The sequence below is a fragment of the Falco naumanni genome, chromosome 3 (genome assembly GCF_017639655.2).
Source record: "Falco naumanni isolate bFalNau1 chromosome 3, bFalNau1.pat, whole genome shotgun sequence".
Taxonomy (NCBI): Eukaryota; Metazoa; Chordata; class Aves; order Falconiformes; family Falconidae; genus Falco; species Falco naumanni.
Window position 1 is genome coordinate 104,464,347 of NC_054056.1, and position 18,567 is coordinate 104,482,913.

At 44.2% G+C, this 18,567-nt stretch overlaps 1 protein-coding gene across 20 annotated transcripts in view; it reads right to left on the reverse strand.

Annotated features, from left to right (window-relative positions):
- The window catches only part of MTSS1 (MTSS I-BAR domain containing 1), a 127,037-nt gene extending 114,458 nt beyond the window's left edge, over nucleotides 1-12,579 (reverse strand). For 7 of the 20 annotated variants that reach the window (XM_040587557.1, XM_040587556.1, XM_040587555.1 and 4 more), the window contains exon 1: nucleotides 11,838-12,577. In XM_040587557.1, the coding sequence (XP_040443491.1) occupies nucleotides 11,838-11,909 (72 nt within the window). In that variant the 5' untranslated portion in view covers nucleotides 11,910-12,577. Of the gene's footprint in view, nucleotides 1-11,837 lie in introns of all 20 variants that reach the window. The other 13 variants (XM_040587570.1, XM_040587563.1, XM_040587569.1 and 10 more) reach the window with 3 other exon arrangements.
- Between the last annotated feature and the right edge of the window lie 5,988 nt (nucleotides 12,580-18,567).

An 18,567-nucleotide genomic window follows, 5' to 3' on the forward strand; every position in this document is an offset into this window, starting at 1 on the left:
TGGCAGCTCAGCCCACCACACCAGGGAAGAGCAGGCAACGATCACTAACGGGCAGCTTTGGAAGGAACACTTAAACCCTGGAACCCTGGGTAGATAAAGAACTGAAGGTTTATTTTTTTATTTTATTTTTTTGGTGAACAAGTACAGCCACCCTACACAAACTCAGCTCTGTACGAGATTTATTGAAGTTTGGTTTTCCCTTCCTTTCAGGCCACCAGTCCTGCTAGTAGGAGTAAGAAGAGACCCAGATGAGAAACTCTGTGATTTCTCAATAAAGGAAGGGTAGACTTGCAGCAAAGGATCATATTTACTTAAATTGTTATTGATTATATCTAATAGCAAGATTAGGAACCCAGACTGTTGTATTTATCTAAGATTACAACTTTAGTATCAGCAGTCTTGACAGTTTAAAACCGTTCTGTCACTCCTTCTGCTGAGAAGTTATGATTCTTCTTTTTCCATTAACAGAAAAGACACCACCTTTAATGATATATTTCCATGCATCCCAGCTCCCACAGACAAGAGGCATCACATCTCCTAAAAACCCTCAACAGTGTTCTTTTAAGTGCTTTCACGTATCAAAGCTTTTCAGCCCTATTATCAGCTTTTGCTGGGACACTTGAGTACAAAGGCAGCAAAAACAGTTTGGTATTTTATTCACTGCAACAGCCCATCTAAGCCTTGGGACAGGGGAAGAGAGACAGAGAGCTGCTCTGCAGTAAAACAAATACAGAATCTTAATTTTGGCTGGTCCAGCTAAAATGGTAGAAGAGAAAGGGACCAGGTGAACAGTGCCTTAGTTTTATCTCACCAGTTATCAAAGCAAGAACTGCATGCTTTCCACAAGAGTACTGAACAATGACTACCTGCAGACTTCAGTAAAATGGGAAAAAAAACAATACACAAGCTACAGGAGTTAGGACTTCTCCACCTCACTGTAAATCACTCAGCTATGGCCACGTAAAAAGCCGAGTCTCAAATACACGTCACTGTTACAGAACTTCACACCCTAGTAACACATCCAAATACATCTATTTTTGGAACAAAATTTGTAACTTTGCTCCAGCATGTGTCCCCCTACCCCTCCAAAGTAAATTATGCTGAAAACAGAAGATTTTTTGAAATATAGTTTTATCAGATATCGGAATCACAAGGATTATTATGAATGTCTCACTTCTATGGCATTCACTACACTACCTCCAAGTAGCAAACAGACTTTATCATGCTGGACACCACACCAAGTCATAGGTGTTACGCACCAAGGGTGGCCTGGATAAGCATGTATGGTTTGCACACAGAGACTATCACTTTTCCAGGGGGGTGCTCAACAGGCAAAAACAGGAAAAAGTGGAGGGGACAAGAAAACAATGACAGCCTGAAAAAAGAAGAAAGGGTTCTGGTCACAGATGTCTCAACACATGGGAAGATGCAATGGCTGACAATCAGTTTCCCTTTCCAGCTTACATCTGGCACTGGAAGTTTTTCCTCTTTTCTAAAAGAATTAGTAGTGTACTGGGGAAAAAGGTACTTGGCTAGCCACAACTGCAGGAGTTACAAAGCGCTACCAAACACTAAGATGTTCCTCTGGGCAACTCACAGATATAGCCAAGTTCATGACTCATGAACAGGACTGCCTAGCCTTTTAACAAACCACAAAACTCCTGTAACACACAGGTGAGCAGAGAATGAACATCATCTTACACAAAGTTCATAATTGCTCTTCTCCATCAAAAAAAATTCTGCTTGCTGGCTCTGCCTCTTTCTAGCTTGAAAAATAAACAATTCAAGAGCCTACCTCATGAAGCTTTCTAAGCTGCATCTGTTTCCCAATCATTTACCAGGATAGTCTCAACCTTTCAACAGACTGAAACATAAATTTTGCTGGCAACAGAGACTTCAGTCTTCATGAAGATGCAGAGACATCTACGGCACCTATGCCATGACTTCTTTGGTTTAATCTACCTCATTTCAAATATACAGAATTATAAAATGGTTTGAATTAGAAGGGACCTTTAAAGACCATCTAGTCTAACATGTCCTGTCCACAGCCCAGTTTTATGGTTTGTAAGATGAAGAAACTCAGCTCCAAAGCAGCCACTTCATGGTTTAAATTCAAGATTGGGTAATTAGCAATTTTCATTAGATCAGGTTGTTCCAAGTCCCATCCAAATTGAACATGAACACTTCCAATGATGGATCATCCACAGCTTCTCTGGGCAACCTGCTTCACTGCCTCGCTACGCTCATAATTAAAAAAAAGTATCTCTCTCGTGTCCAGTCTAAATCTACCCTCTATATCTACCCCCCATTTCTTAAATTCAAAACCAGAACTGAATCATCAAAGTCCCGATACTGATTTCAAGAGCATCCCATAGACTGATGTTGTCTAGTGGTGCAGGACAAGAAACAATCAGTTTTGCTTGCAGCAGAGAAGTTTCAGGTCAGACAATCCATCCAACTATAAGACCAGTTAACAGACAACTCTGAAAGGTCAGGGAGCTTCCTTTCACTGGAACTCCTTAAGGAAGAGTAACACACTTATACAGAGGTCTTCTAGGAAAGCTTCATACTCCCACAAGGCATGGAAAGGGACAACCTGGCTGCAAAGCCCCTTCTGTCTTTCTAAGTCAAAGGTCTTGCCATGCACAGGGGAAGTTTGAGCTTAGCTCCAGAGCAAAAGAGACTCTCAACTCTCAACTTGTGCAGAATGTTTGCTGGGCCGGGAATGAAAAGTCATCAACAGCAAAAGACAAGACATGAACTTCACAGGATTTCACAGCAAGAGCTGAACGCACACATTGCTGAATGGAGGAGGAGACAGGTACAAACTGAGGGTTTGAGAGATTATAGTGCATGCAAGTGAAAGTAAAAGCTTGTCAAAGATCAGATTAAGATGTCATTTAGCCTGCAACTACCCTTCAGGAAAGAAAGCAGGGGCAATTAAAATCAAAGTCTTGTATCCATAAACCTATTCCATGATTTCTGCCACTTTAGTGAACGGCAGGGTTAGAAATGTGTTTCCCTCAGCATGCACAGTATAAATAGGCACGCCAAGCTTTGCTTTCACAAGGTGATACATTATCACAACATTGCAAATTATGCAACAAAACACTATCAAAGACATCTCATATGCTATTAAGAAAACTGTCAACTGAATATTTCCTCTATGCATTGCAGAACTACTCATTTAGTATTTTCAAAACTGGGTTTCAGCCTCAACAGAGTATCAGGCCACTGAGAAAAACAGATAATAGCATGATAACTTGAGAAAGTCAAGACTGAAATCCAGTTGGGAAAGTCCAGAAAAAGGTCATCACCCCACTGGGGAAGATACACATAGGTATCAGTTATTTCTACACTCCTAAACCACCTGATGAGCTCTAAAGAATGCCCAGATCCCTGAGCACTGAAATGCAGCACTTCTCAGAAAGAACACAGGTGTTACTTAGACCTCACCAACCATCTAAAGAGGGAGGGAGCCTAAGTCTGGTATCATTCTGTTGTTAGAGCTCTAGAGTCTTTAATTTGTATCATAATAAAGCCTGCACTGCACCATCCCATATTAAAACATTCCCAGTGGAGGACACCAGTTGCCCCATGGTTGTGACTTCAATTTGTAGTACAGCAAGGACCCATAAAAACTCATCCCCTTTGGTTGCTGTATGGCATCCTGGCTTACAACCCAGCTCGTGGGCCCCCTTGCTACATCAATAGGGACCACGTCAAATCTGTCCTGTCCACAGCCCAGTTTCGTGGTTTGTAAGATGAAGGAACTCGGCTCCAAAACAGCCACTTCGTGGTTTAAATTCAAGATTGGGTAATTAGCAAACAAAAGTTATACACATACTGTGAGAAATCATGCATAAACCTACAGTCTCTCCATCTCTATAAACATAGGAAGTTATTCACGGGGCAGGGAGAACAACGAGCCACAGCTTCTAGAGACCTTTTATCCCATGCTACATTAAAAAAAGATGGACATTAAGTAGTCTTCCAGAGGAAGTGTTTAGTTCCACGTTCTTCCCTGCAGGTCTAAACATGTTTGCAAGTCTGAATAGCAGATTTCTCCTCAGAGACTCATCAATACCGCCTTTCATCCACTCAATCATTAAGTGGCCACTGTGCATACTCGGCAGCTATTTTCTAAACCCACAATATTTCAGTTGGATCAAAACAAAGATAATTAAAATATCAGGAGGCAGTCATTGAAGTGAATGCCTACACAGGACAGCCTCGAGCCAACAGCTCTGCGTTGGTAATGCCACCGACACCACCAACATCTCATCAGTTCTTCCCAAGCAAGGAGAAACCCTAATTTCCGAGCATTCACTAAACACAATCTCCATCACACAAACAGTCAAAATAATCTCAAGGACCCAAGAAGTGGCAGTATCTATTGCCAAAGTACTGACAAGCATCTGAGTTGACCACAGAAGTATCTCACTGGGGAGAAGGCAGCAGCCAGGTACCAAAGTTTTTAGGGCTTGATGAACTTTGGCCAGACAGTAAAGCGCAACTACACTTGTCACAGGCTACTTTCCATTTCACTTATAAGAGAAATAATCACTTTCAAGCTCAGAGTTAGATATTTGGCTTGCTCACGGACAATAAGCATTCATGAGGTTTGCTCATGGATGATTTTGTTAGGAGGCATCTCATCACAAATAAACCTTTATTAACAAAACATCCCAAATTAAGCCACTACACAAAGGGCTTCCGAGACATAAAGCACACACGTGACTTACGTGGCAAAAAAAAAATAATCCCATGCTTGGGTGAGAAGCATGGTGGTAGTTTGTGTGGAAGACAAAAATGGGAACAAGTCTGAGCCTTTTTGTACCATGAGCCAAATGTCTAGTTAACACACTCATCACTAGTACTGCGCACACCAACACAAGTTCATTCCTGCAAGTGTTCTTTTTAAAAATATCCAAAGTAATTTGTTAAACAGTGTTTATACTCCAGCTAGCATCCTAGAATAAAAATGAACTACACAACACCTATGGTTGTTGACCATGCAGAGCTCACTCACCAGCCTCACAAGCCAAACGGCCAAATTCTTCATGATTGACCTATGGTTAAGATGCACCAGTCAGGCTTCTCCACTAAGAAACTGCGATGTCCCATAATTTCAGTTACAGAGGAGGAGTTCAAGACACTTGTGTTGAGATCTGACCAGTCATTTCTAAATGTCATCTCTTCTGCCTGCAAACACTAGGTTATCACAAGGGGGGAAGAGCAATATGTCTTAAGCAGTAACAACAAAGTGGTATGTATGTGCAGACAGAAACATGTATTGTACTGGGAGCTTAAAAACCATCCCCTCATTAACTCCATGCTCTAGATGCACTCAATTCCTTCTTGTCCTAGGGGAAAGGAGTAGAAGCCACTGAACCTGAAGCCATAGCTTGCCCTTCTGTAAAATGGGAGCCATTCTTTGGATCTAAGTCACACACAGAGCACTTTGAAGATGAAAGCTGCTATAGTCTTAACCACAAAGCTACCAGACATTTTGTCTCCAATCCTTCGAAACATCTCAGCATTCAAGCTATCTCACAGCCCAGCAGGAAGAAGTCAATCAACGTCCTTAAAGGTCTGTACAGATGTCAGTGAACAGGGCAGTGTTTGGCACCTTCCAGTATCAAGGCAGACAATTTTGAAACTCAAAACATACACTTGAAGGGGGAAGTGCATTTCTATATGTAGTCTTTAGAGTAGCCTCTTTACAGTACTAACTCAAACCTCTCTGTACCCATCTTTGCATGCTCTGAATGAGACCAAAAAGCTTTTTTTAGATACAGTTCCTTTTCTGCTCTCATGTAATGCTTTCTGCTTATCTGCCAGACCACACTGTCTCTGGGTAGACCATGAACCTTAAAAATGTTTTTCAGAAGCTGAAAACACACAGGCCGTTAAGCAGAAGATGCTATTTACAGGAACACTCCATCAACTGTTGCAGCTTTTGTACTTTGAATAAAACATAGCAAAAAAATTTGGGTTTTTAGGTATTTTGTATCAAAGATTTTGGTGCAGCTTATGCATACTCAGAACTGAGGAAGGAAGCGGCAAACTTCCCTGAATATCACCCTCTGTTAGGTATTAACCCGCACTGAGCTGGTAATCCACACAGACTTCTTGTCCTCCAACATTTGTTCAGTCAATTGTGAATCATGCAGTGCTGTACAACTCCTTCCACACTTAAAACCTTGCAAACCCTATTATGCAGGTCTTGGCATCCTGCCAGATCCAAAAGGAGTACTCTTAACAGACATTAAAAATCCTTGCCCCAGGTATGCCACCAAATAAGCCAGCCTCGCACACACTTAGGTAGTGAATGCTCGGCAGTTGTATAAATTGTTTACACTCACACAGGAATATTTGGATCAAGAAAGAATGTGTCCCTAAAAAATAAATTACTTGTATGTATGTTCCCAGCTATGCCTGTTGCTTGAACTCCAGCATGTAAGCAGGCATGCAGTGGCTCTCTTCCTGCACTATCATTTAGCCTTTGCTGCATGTCACTCCCTTGCCTTCCAAGATTCCAAGATGCAGAACGATACTGCAGCTGCTTGGAAAAGGCAAGGAATTTCAGTGTATGCAAACCATTTGGGCGAGCAGGTTGTTGGGAGGCAGCGGGAGTAAGAAATCAGTGCAGGCAGCTAAGCCTGAAATACCTCGGTGGGAAAACCTTTAAGGAAATTAAAAAAAAAAACAACAACCACAAGGGGGAAGAAAAGCTGCATAGAGAGGAAATGAACTCATTTCACACTTTTTGGCGAAGGGAAAGAAACATCAATTTGCTAGGTTTGGAACTGATCAGTTGTCCTCAAGACTGTCATGCAAGGGACATGGTAGTGCAACACAGCACACATGGGAAAGGGAGAACAGAGATGTCCTTTCCCCTCCAAGTGTACCTGTCTGTTGCATGTGAAACATTTGTTTTCTTTTACAATAGTTATCATCCTTCACAGCTGGATTGAGCCTAGACCTTAAAATCATTGAACTGAACATTCCTAATCTCCACAGAGATCCCAAGTTTCAAACAAAGCACAGCTGCAGAAGACCTGTTGTATTATGGCATGTCAAGGTAAAACAAATTTGCCCAGATTCTCTGATAAGTATGGGCTGTCCCTTGGATTAACACAAATGCAGAGGACCTGCAGCTGTACTTCCCATAGTAACTGTCTCAGCATTTGCTCCAACAAATATTTTTTCCACTCAATTTATATTATTCATGTGAATAGTGCAAGGCCATCCCTCGCAAGCAAATCGGGCCAACTTAACAAATGGCTCTTAAACCTTGAAGTGGGCACCTTCCAGCAGCATCTTCCACAAAAAGCAAGATTAAAACACTGCTTCTCCCAGGTCTCTTCCTAAGAGGAGATAAGGGGCTGCAAAACCACAAATGTTTCTCATGCCCATATGCTCTCTTCTGTTTTGACCAAAAGCTTTGCATGGCTGAAAGCAACGGTGCACCACCGCCTCATCCAAGAGTCCCAGCAGCAGCAATGGAGTGAATGGAAGGGTTCACCTCCTTTATAGTATTAAAGTAGAGGTTATTGCCAAAAGCAAAAGGTTGATTTTATTGAGTTTTCAGCTAAACAACTATAAATGAGGCACATACACTTAAAATAATTTTAAAATTTTCTAAAATTTCACTCCTCCTTTAGGAACCTTGGGTTTATTCACCAACAGGATGATGTTCGCAGTCCTCCTTACACCTGCACGTCCCTCACATGCAGGGAGATGAGCGAAACCAATTGGTAAATCTGCACCAAACCCATAAAAATTTAGTAAATTCTCCTGCTTCGTTTAAATGAAGTCCCAGACGACCTGAGATCGCCCAGCTGCTCATTATTCATTCTCCCCTCCATGCCCACCCCGAGGATGTCGTGCTGTAGAGAAACAACAAGCCCCTGCCCTGCCAAAACACATGCTGGCAGAAGAGGCGAGACAAATAAAGAACATGCAAAAAGCAAAAGAACCAGCATCAAGCAAGTGATGAACTACAAGCACTGCCAATCTCAGTGTTTTCAGAGGTGTTTTCTTGTTTTCCTTTTGCCTTCAAGATAGCAGAGAACAATGTGATTAAAACGAATGGAACAATCTAGGCTCAGAAGGAAAAGCAGCATTAAAGAGAATCTGATCTGCATGAGAAGACAAGACCTTTTGAAAAAGATCCACAACAGGCCCTCCCAAAAACTATGTGCACTGATTTGCTTTGCACTACAAGAAATACTGAAGTTAACAGCACGTTGCAGCATCTCATTTCTCAATTGCCAGAAATGAGTTACAAACCATTCAGATCAAATGCTCCCTTCCCACAGGGAGCTACAGAAAGTATGCTGTGTTCAAAGAGAAGCGCGCAGTGCTTGCATGCAGCACACAAAACTACTCCTCTGAAGGGACATACACATTTTATTTTTGCTTTTATAAACTTTGATTGCTTTGAAAAAGATCTTGCATAAGAATGTTACAAATTATAACTGCCACGTACTCAGTGATGTATCATAGGAAACACCAGGGCTGTGACAATGGACCAAAACGTAAGGATGGGATGGGCTGAGTTTTTCTCACCTTTATGATTCTTTAATCTGATCCTGAAATCTCAAAGCATTGAGCCCAATTCTAGAGCACAATGGCCAAGTACAATTCCCACTGTGGACTTCCCACAAACAACCCCGTCACCATGTACACCACACACCACTCAACAGGCGTGAGCCTTGCCTTGCACGGAAGACATGGGTTTCCCTTGTCAGGGAACTGAAGTTCCAGATATAAAGTGCCGTATAAATGGTATGTTTAGTAACCATTCTTATATTTAACTCAGTAACATCATTCCTCTAAATCACTTAGCTTTACGCTGAATTATTCTGGAGCTCGTTCTGTTGCATATCAGCCACAACATTATTTTTAGTAGAAGATGGAGAGAAATTTGGGGTTTCTGGAGAAAATATTAAGGGCAGGTCAAGAGACCTCTGCATGCAAGAGAGAATCCTGCTATCAAAAAACGTGACGTGTAGTCACACTGGCATATATTGCCCCCATTAAGTTTTAAAGTTAACACAGTATGGAGACAAGCGGAGACAATCACATTACTCAGGATTATAATTCCAGTTTCTGTAACCTTGTCGAGATCAAGGAGAGCTCAAAATAAACAACAGGTACACCTGAGCTAGTTCTCTGTTACTGCGAACAAAGAGAAAAATCAGTCCATGCATACTGTATCTTCATCACCTTGGCTGCAGCACCCATCTGCATCCACTGGCAAGACTTCAGAGTAATTTTAATACGCTGTTGATTAACCCTGCCATCCTTACAACTAAGTTTAAGGCAGAGCAATGCATATGATAAAGCAAACCTGCAAATTATTTAGTTTAAAAAAAAGGCAGATGCTGCAGCAATTCCCTCAGCACTGCAGGGCATGTGGGGCCTTGATCACAGCCTGTGATGAGAAAGAAGCACAGATAGTGCGCTTGGGTATGTGTGGGCAGACCCCTACGCAACATCTCCAAGATTCTGCCAGAAGCCTGCCCACACAGACCTGACTACGTGAAACAGCACTTAAAATGCTAATTTTCACTTTACTACTAAAGGTATGATTACTTGAAAGGTTCTGGTTAGCTGTCAAAAATAGCTACTTTTTCTTAGAAATTGTCATGATCCTTTGTGCACTATTCACAAAGAATCCCAATGCATCTCATCAGCAGTATGGCATTAGCTGCATCAAACTGAATAACAGGTAAAAATTATTTGTTCTACTCATGGTAAATAACGATTTTTTTAAACGGCAACAACCACCATGCTGCTAAAGATCTGCCATGATTCCCTCCACACCTCTTCCCACTCCCTCCCCCCCCCCCCCCCCCCCCATCCCTGTAATTGCCAGTTCACAAAACAGGTTCCACTACTATGGAGGATTAAGAAAAAAATATTCACACCTGTGCCCATCTCCATAAGCCCATGTCAACGTGTTTCTGATGAGCAGCATTCCCATGCAAGTAACAATGCGTAAGGGAAAAAACAAACCCAACAACCAACCCACACAGCAAAGGCCCATTTGCTTAAGAACAATTAAAAAATATCTAATACATCACTTATGGAAAGAAGCAGAGAACAAACACACTCGGTGTCCCTCTGTGCTGAAACCCAAACCCATACTTTAGCTGGAACAGAACATCTCCTGCATGCTCCCTGCACAGCCCACTAAAATGATTCCAGGATTTCTGATCGTTTCCTGCTTTTGGGGTGTGTGTGTGTGTGTTTTATTTTAAAGTGCAGCATTATTAAAAATACAAGGGGGCTGAGAGCCTGAGGAACACCACCACCAGGATTGCAGCATTGTCTTGACAGCTACACACACACACTCCCCCTCCTCTCGGCAACCTGCCTGCTCTTTGACAAGCCATGCTTTTAATTAAATGTCTCCTAAGATCTGTTGAGAGGAAAGTGCATATGAATCCTTGCCAAAAAATAACTTCTAGTGCAAACAGCTTCTCCATCCCCCCCAAAAATACAGTACAAGCCATTCACCTCTGCCAGGCTCCCTCCTGGAGCAGACCCCATCCTCCTCCACCACTACTTCGTGGCTTTTTCTCCCGCAGCCCTCCCTGCTCATCAGTCCTGCAGATTAAAACACCCAAAGAAATTCCATGCCCCTGGCTGGGAGAAGCACAGCACGCACAGTCGCTGCCTTTAAATTACAGAGGTCCCCCCATTATCTGCTACATCCCTCAGCATCTCCCAACAACCGCATCCTTCCTAGCCAGCCCTGGGAGGAAGACAAGCTGCCCTTGTCCAGGGGAACACTGCAGTATTCTGCAGTACAGCCGCATGCCGGAGGCAGGGCACCTCAAGCCCCGGGTTTTGGGGAGGCATGACTGGCAGAACACAGGAACGCTGTTACACTATTTATTTCCACAAGCGAAGGGCAGGAGGCATCCGCTCATCCAAAGAAAACCCTGCAGAAGTGCCCTTGGCTGCCAAGGGTAGATTGGGAGCACCTCTCTCAAAGGGACCCTTTGGCAGGAGGGGTCGGCGCAGTCCAAGATTTCTGATGGCTGGTAGAGAGAAGCACCCTGGCAATTTGAGACCTTTGCATTCACGTACAGAAAGCAGCAAATACCACCTCCATGAGAACACACAGCATGAAAATAATACCATGTAACTGACTGAAAAGCAATTTTAATCTAGGCACGAATCAACTTTTGAGCATCTCCAGGCTGAGATTATTTAATTTTTTTGCTTCCATCGCACCCATCAGCATGGCACAGCAATCCCTACGTTGCCCTTTCCAGCCCCACCCCACGGCTGACACGCACCGTGCCCATCTCCTCCACACATCGTTCCCGCCTCACTGCATTTATTCTGCTAGTGATCTGACAGCCCAAAATAGGGGATGGGGGGGGGGGGGGGGGGGGGGAGAAGAGGGAAGAAAAGAAAATATTAATAGAAATAAAAAAAAAAGATGGGTTTGGAAAATGCTGACCCTGGTGCAAGACAACAGCTTGCATGTTTGAACAGGATAGAGAAAAGAGGGAAGGAAGGAGGGAGAGGTGGTGTCCTGCAAGCAACTCACAAGCCCCAAACCACAGCAGGGGTGTGTGTGAAGCATTTCCAAGGGACTTGCTTTCACCGGGCTGCTTCCAGGGTCGTGGGACACGCACCCAGCATTTGGGGCAGGGTCCCCTGCAGCGGCAGCCCAGGGCCGCGGTGGGGGGTGAGGCCACCACCCCCTGCGATGTGGCTGCATCCCACAGTGCGAAGTTTCACGGAGCCAGGTGGGGAGAGGTCTCCTCTCACCTGCCCCCCCCCCCCAAGACCCTTCAGTCTCTTACCTTCATGTCGCTTATGATGGTCTGGAAGAGCCCTCCAAGCGCACTACATTCCTTCTCTATCACAGCCTCCATTTTCCTCACTCGAGCGCACTGGAGGCGGCAGAAACTGCTGCGATTTCACTACTAAGCTAAAGAAAAATTAAGACACCCCAGTTTCCCACCTCACGAAAAAAAAAAAGGGGGGGTGGGGTGCGGCAAACAAGCCAATCTAGGCAAAAGGGGAACAAAACACCCCACCAACACACCTGAACCCCTATCTATCTACACCTCTAAAAATATACAGATTGGAGGGGGTGGGGGGGAGGATAAATGGAAATCCAGTGCTACGGTCGCCTCTCCTACACACACCTCCCCGCCCCGCTGAGGAGCACCCGGGGACTCAGAGCCGAGCGGGCACTATCCTCCCACGCACGGGCAGCCACGGAATCCATCTCTGCGCATAACGGCCCGAGCCCCGGCGGTGGCGGCGGCCCCGACCGGCCCCCCGGCGCGCTCAGGGCAGCGGCAGCCCGCAGCCCGCCAGCTCCGCACACCCCCAAAAAACAACGTAAAAAACCCAAATGTAGCTATATAAAAACGGCCGAGACCGCGCGCTCAGCCGGTCCCCGGGAGGCAGCCGAGGAGGTGGTAGTGCCGGGGGTAGTGGTGGTGGTGGTGCCTGTACCGGCCCCAGCGGAGCAGCCTACAGCTACCGCACCCGACCCGCCGCCTGCCCTCTCCAGAGCAGCGCGGCTCGCCCGCCCGCCGCTCCCCCGGCGGCGCCACCGCCCGCCCCCGCCCCGCCCCGCCCCACCCCTGCGCGTCACCAGCGCGGCCGCTGATTGGGTGCCGGCGCGGCCGGGGCGCGAGCGGCCCCCCCCGGGGCGCGCGCAGCCCGTGAGGCGATGTTCTCGCCGCGGGGCCGTGCCCCCGTTCCCCCCTCAGCGCAAAGCGCCGTCCGGGCTGCCTAACGCTCGGTTGAAGGGTGTGTTTCTCCCGAAACTGTCAAAATGCGGCTGTTTCTGCTGAAGAACATCTGCCTCAGCCTAGCGCTTTAGGACACCTGAGCTCAAACTGCCCAAGCGAAGTTACAGGCAACGGAAGATAAAACCCCTGGCGTGGTACAGCCGAGAGGGGCTTGTTCATTTGCGCTGGCCCACGAATGCAAGGCGGTATTGTGGTGAAAATATATTAAATTGATCACTTATGGAAAGGTCTTTTGTTTTTAATTAGGAATCGTTTAACTTGGAGAGGGAGCTCAGGGAGCTCCAGGACAGCTTTAATGAGCAGGTGGTGTTTGCCCTGAGCCCCCTGAACAAGCAAGACACGAGCAGGCACATCAGGCAATAAATACTGTGCACAGCTATGTCACAACGGTAACCCACACGCGGGCATCTGACCAACATCCCTAGCATCTGTGAACCTTACAAACCACGGGCATGCCTGCACTTAGCCTAAATGTAAAAGTTCACATACACTAGGTGGTAAACTATTTTTATTTTTCACAGAGTATAAAGGTGGGCGGGATCCAGGACTAGGCCAGAAGCCTCACCTATGGGGTGAACACACCGCATAGGAAATTTCCCAGTTACTGAGAGACTCCTGGCGCAGGCTGCAATGGGGTTTCCCAGCCGAAGTGTGCGCCTGGATGATACTAAGGTGGTAATCAGTGATGTGTCTTTTTCTTAGCCTCTGTAACACTTTGCAGCAGTGATTCGATGCTTTGCTCCTGTTGCACTTTTATCATATTGTGCATAATAACTAGTACTGTTTCCTTTTTTCATATTGCATGCTACTTCCCATTATTATATTGTAATATAATAAACTGCATTTATTCATCTATTTGATTTGAAATTAATTTTTGCTTGGTATCCAGTCAATAAGCAAAACAGGTATGTAAGGATGTTAAAAGTAAGTTGTATAAAACATGGGGTTTTTAACAGTAACTTAGTTTTCATATTCACCATGCCAAATTTTGCAAAACATCGTGGTCAAAATTACATACTCATGGGCTATGGCTCACATCCTGCAAACACCAATGTGGGTGCTTAACATGAGGACAGCAGCAGCACATGATAAATGAACTGGGGGTCCCCAAGACTCTCCTTGCACTGATATTAAAGGGCTCATCTATTTTGGGGAGTGGAAGTCTAAAGATCCTGTTGCTGCTAAACCCAGGAGAGCCACGGTCCTGGGGAAACAGGCTGCATTGCTGCTCGATTTACTGAGAACCAGATGTAGAACCAGGAAAATCCAAGTATGGAAGAATAAGCCTTAGAGTTTGAAGTGAAGGAGAGGGTGTCTGTCTGCATATATACTTACACACACAGGTACATGCACCACTGTGACTGAGAGGGAAGTTTAGAAATTTGAGTTGTTAACATTAAAATTTATCCTACAAACTCTGCCTGAGAAGAGCCAATGTGTGCAGCATCCTGTTTTGCTTCATTTCAGCCAGTGTCTAGGTACCTGCACGTGATGTATTACGTTCTCCATGTTAATTCAGCACTGAAGGAAAAGGCTGGACAGGTGCCCTGCCTCCAGCAGGGCCGTGGCAGCACAGGCTGCTGCAGCAATTTCCCCTCTGCTTTTCCCCACTTCACTGCGGGGAGGAAACACCTGACCTAGGTCTGACCAAGTGATTCATTTTGTGGCTCTGTGTGACCCTCACTCCCAAAGATGAGCCCAGCAAATGTCCCCAGCGGCTTGTGATAATGACACCTGCTCATCACATGCAGAGCTTCAGGTGCCATCACATAGCCAGTGTGACAGCATTCCCCTGGGACAAAGTCACATCCAGCAATTCGACAGGGAAAGTTGGTGGCCTACTTTGCTTGCTTCAGCCGTCCTGTTTCTGGAATGATCCTTGTTTTAGCACAAGCGATATTTTGGCTAACCTCCTTTCTGGGAATGAGAATTTCCAATGTAAAAGGTTGCAGAGTGCAGAATACACATGGGACAGGGGGGACAAAAATCTCCTTCTGTAGAGAAAAAGGCTGTTGTTTAAGGACCATGTTAATGCTTTAGTTAATAAGCGAGGGCTGCCTGCTCGGCAGCAAGCAACAAGTCTTCATACAGTGATGAAACATCATGCAGATACACAATAGAAAAACAAAGTAAGCATTTCAAGCCTCAATAAATTGTAACGAGTAAATTCAGCATACAATGTAAGAGAATGGGGCTTTACCTTGCAAATTTGAAAAGGAGAAACTGTGCGCGCATCACTGGTTATGATGAGTAACTTGCTAAACCACCGTAACTCAAGTGTACCCAGTCACAACCTAGAGAGACCTTATCAAAAGTGGTCAGGCGGAATATTTGTCTCTTAGAAGGTGCTAGGTCGTGAAAAATGGAGACGTGATGATTTCAACAAACTTTATATTCATAGGAGAAAAAAATAAAAATGCAAACAAAAAATGATTTGTTCTTTCCATTTTTTTTTTTTAATTTCAAAATCTATTTTGTTAGATTTTCATTGTATGTTATCACTTGGAATAATTATTGTCTTAATTCTATATCTTAATTTTTTTATTTGTTCATAGCATAACACAGCTAAAAATAAAGCAAGGGCATATAAACTAAAGGCATCAACACAGGCTCTTGATAACTGATTTGGGTTTGGTTTTTTTTGCATTGAAGGAAATTTCAGATTTTTAATTTTATTTTGCCTTTTAGTGAATTTTAATGATAGAATTTTCTGCAGAATGACAGTTCAGCTTCAACCAGCTGTAGAGTGAGAGTTAACATTTTTCTTTGAAGACCTGAGTCCAAATGGTTGTTTAAAGTGCGAGTAAAAATTAGTTCAGTGATGTTGCGGTAACATTGGGTTACCATCTGTCACATTATTTCTGGGATCTGCTTGATTGATTCCTAGCAAATCACTTCCTGCAAGCATTATTTGCAAAACTTTGTTCTGGGCAAAGGCTATTTCTGTGTTCATGAGCCATCGTTACCCGGGAACATTTCATTACCAAGTGATGACATTCTGTAAAATATCCTGGTGCATGGGCAAATGCCAGCACCGCTTCTTGACAGTGGTTGGCTGAGTGCATCTTACTCCACAACCCCCAACAGATGTCAACCTTAAAATTTGTCAACGGCACAATAGTAGCCCATGTTCTGTTGTCCTTCAACACATCGGGTGCTCTGCTGATGAAAAGCCTGTTCCCCTGAAACCACAAGAAGGCTGATGGTTAAGAAAGAATTTCTCCAGAGGTAAGTGGGCAGGTTGAGCAATAACTCAGTTGCTTTGCCTGGTCTGGCTTGATCCTGCTTCTCCTCCCGTGCTGAGCGCCAAGGCACGAAGTACAGTGGCCAGAGTGAACCAGGGCACAAATCCGTGAGGGTCAGGAGGCCGCAGCATGTTCCCAGGTCTGCCAACGGACTTGCCTTAGGACTAGGATGTATCCATTCCCATTCCTGTGCCTTGCTTTCTCCTATAAAATGAAAATCCCAGTTCTTAAAAGCATTCTGAGTGTTTTTGCACCCAGCATGACTGTGAAACGTCACTGCAATCAGAACAAATACATACGCTGCCAATGTGCCATAAAACGTTTAACTGTGGTGCTTATTTAGGTCCAGATCTTCAAAGATTTAAGCCCACTTATGAATGTGATAGCCCCATGGAAGACTAGATTACACATGCACTTAAGTGTTATCAGATTGAAGTCATAGAACAACAATCACAAAAGGTACTTAATCGCCTTTAAATTACAGTGTTCCTAATTTAGCTAATGTTATTCCCCAAGGAAAAATTGCCTCATCTAGCATACAATCAAGAAAGAATCAAGGGCTGTTCCTTCAAGTGGTTGACAGTTGAAAAAGAGATATGGTTTAAAAAAATAGGTTGCTAAAGGCTGAACTATTTAATTGAATTATCTCTTTAAGAAATTGATGCAAATTAATATTACAATGCTCCATTATATTGGCACAGAATCTTTCATCCCCAAGCCTTCATAAAATATATTAATAAACTTGAAAAACAAATGTGTACTTTCTTCTTTATGAAACCAGTATTCTGACCCTGATTGAGGTTTTCTAATAATGATTTATATTTTGAAGGATGATGGTGGTTTCCTCGTTATAGATTGAGGAAAAAAAAGAGCCTAAGAGCTTCCAGGAGACAGAGTCCCTGACGTGATTTCCTTCGGTCCTCGAGGTGCTCGCCAGGTACAATCCTGCTCTGTCCATAAGAGCAGATAAGCTCCCTTTACAATGTCTAATTGGATGGAGAGGTAAGATAGCAGGCAGCATGGCCAGAAAGGTGACAAAAAGAATTGAAAAATAGAGCAAACCCAACAATATCCATGTGAGCTAGCCCTCCCAATAGCATTACAAACATTAAATAGTGACCCCCTCCTTGTCACTAGTGAAAAATCTGGATTATATCTAAAGAGCTTTAATTATTCACTGGTCATACATGGAGGCTGGGGAGCTGGCAGGGAAGAATTCCCTTTTCTTTGGGATCAGGTGTTTACAGTTACTGGTTTCAGAACAATTCAGAAATAACAATGTTGTGGTTCTCTGGCTTTATTCAGGTTATTTTTGTGTCCCAAATTGTTTTTAAATTACCAAGCAGCATTGCTGTAGCGGGGCTACCTCTGAAATCGTTTCTGCTTGCTGCTTGCTGGCAAAATAACAGCTGCTGTTGCTTTACCAGGATTGATTTCCATAGAACAGCTCCATCTAAAGCCTACCTACAGGCAACAACTCTGCAGCAAAATATCAATGCGGTCTTATTTTCAGCTGTAAGCTTTTCTCAGAAGAAAAGAAAAAAAACATTTTCAGCAAAGTCCAACATGGCATGTCATTCATTCAGAGCACACAGAGGATGACATGCTTATTTTTAAGGGAGTAAATTAGTCCTCCACTTCCCCGCTCCCTGAAAAATAGGAAAAAAAAGTCCTTCCCCCAGCTATCTCTGTGCAAAAGGCACAGAAGCTGAGAATCAGGGTTGGCGTGTTGTATTAAGGGTTTTACAGACAGGCCACATTTTTCAGGAGTCGGGGTGTGGAATGTTCTTGCTCACGTTTGCCATCTCAGGCTGGTGGATTCAGAAAAGGTTCTCAGGTCTATTACCTTCTTCCAAGCAGTGCTCCTGCCTTTGCTCTTAAAACTCTTGCATGATGAACGCCAGTAAATGGCCAGCGGAGTTCCCATGGCCGAGGTTACGTGGGGGCTTTCATCCTCGGCGAGCCCATCATAGCACCAACAGCTACATTTCCATGCTTGCCTCTCAGCTGTGGCCTCTTTCCTACGCCATCCCATGCCACCAGCATCAGAGGCTAGGCAACTGTATGATGGGTCATGCAGGGACCTTATTTGGCTGAAAACCAAGCCTACAAAGAAAGATTAGATTAGTGCAGAGGAGAACCCTGCCTTTTTGTGTTTCACAAAGAAGGGGCAGCCTGTATAACCGTTCCTGTGCTCATTTCCCAGGAGATACCTTCTTGTTTCTGATCTACAGCCAACACAGGTTTAAATGTTCAGAACTCTTGATCTGAACCCTCTTTCAAACTGGCTTCATTACCCGATATCAGGTTCTGGCATGGACACATTCACTCCACAAAAACAGGCCTTGCTTTCTACATTTTAAAACTGTTTAGCTGGTGCATCTTAAAGTCATGCAAAATCCACCTGTGTAGACAAGCAGCAAGTGGGGAAAAAAGAAAATCAGGTTATACTCGCAGTTACATACATGCTTAAACGCTCTGAGGAAATAAAGCCTATAATAGGTGTCACTTAGTACAAA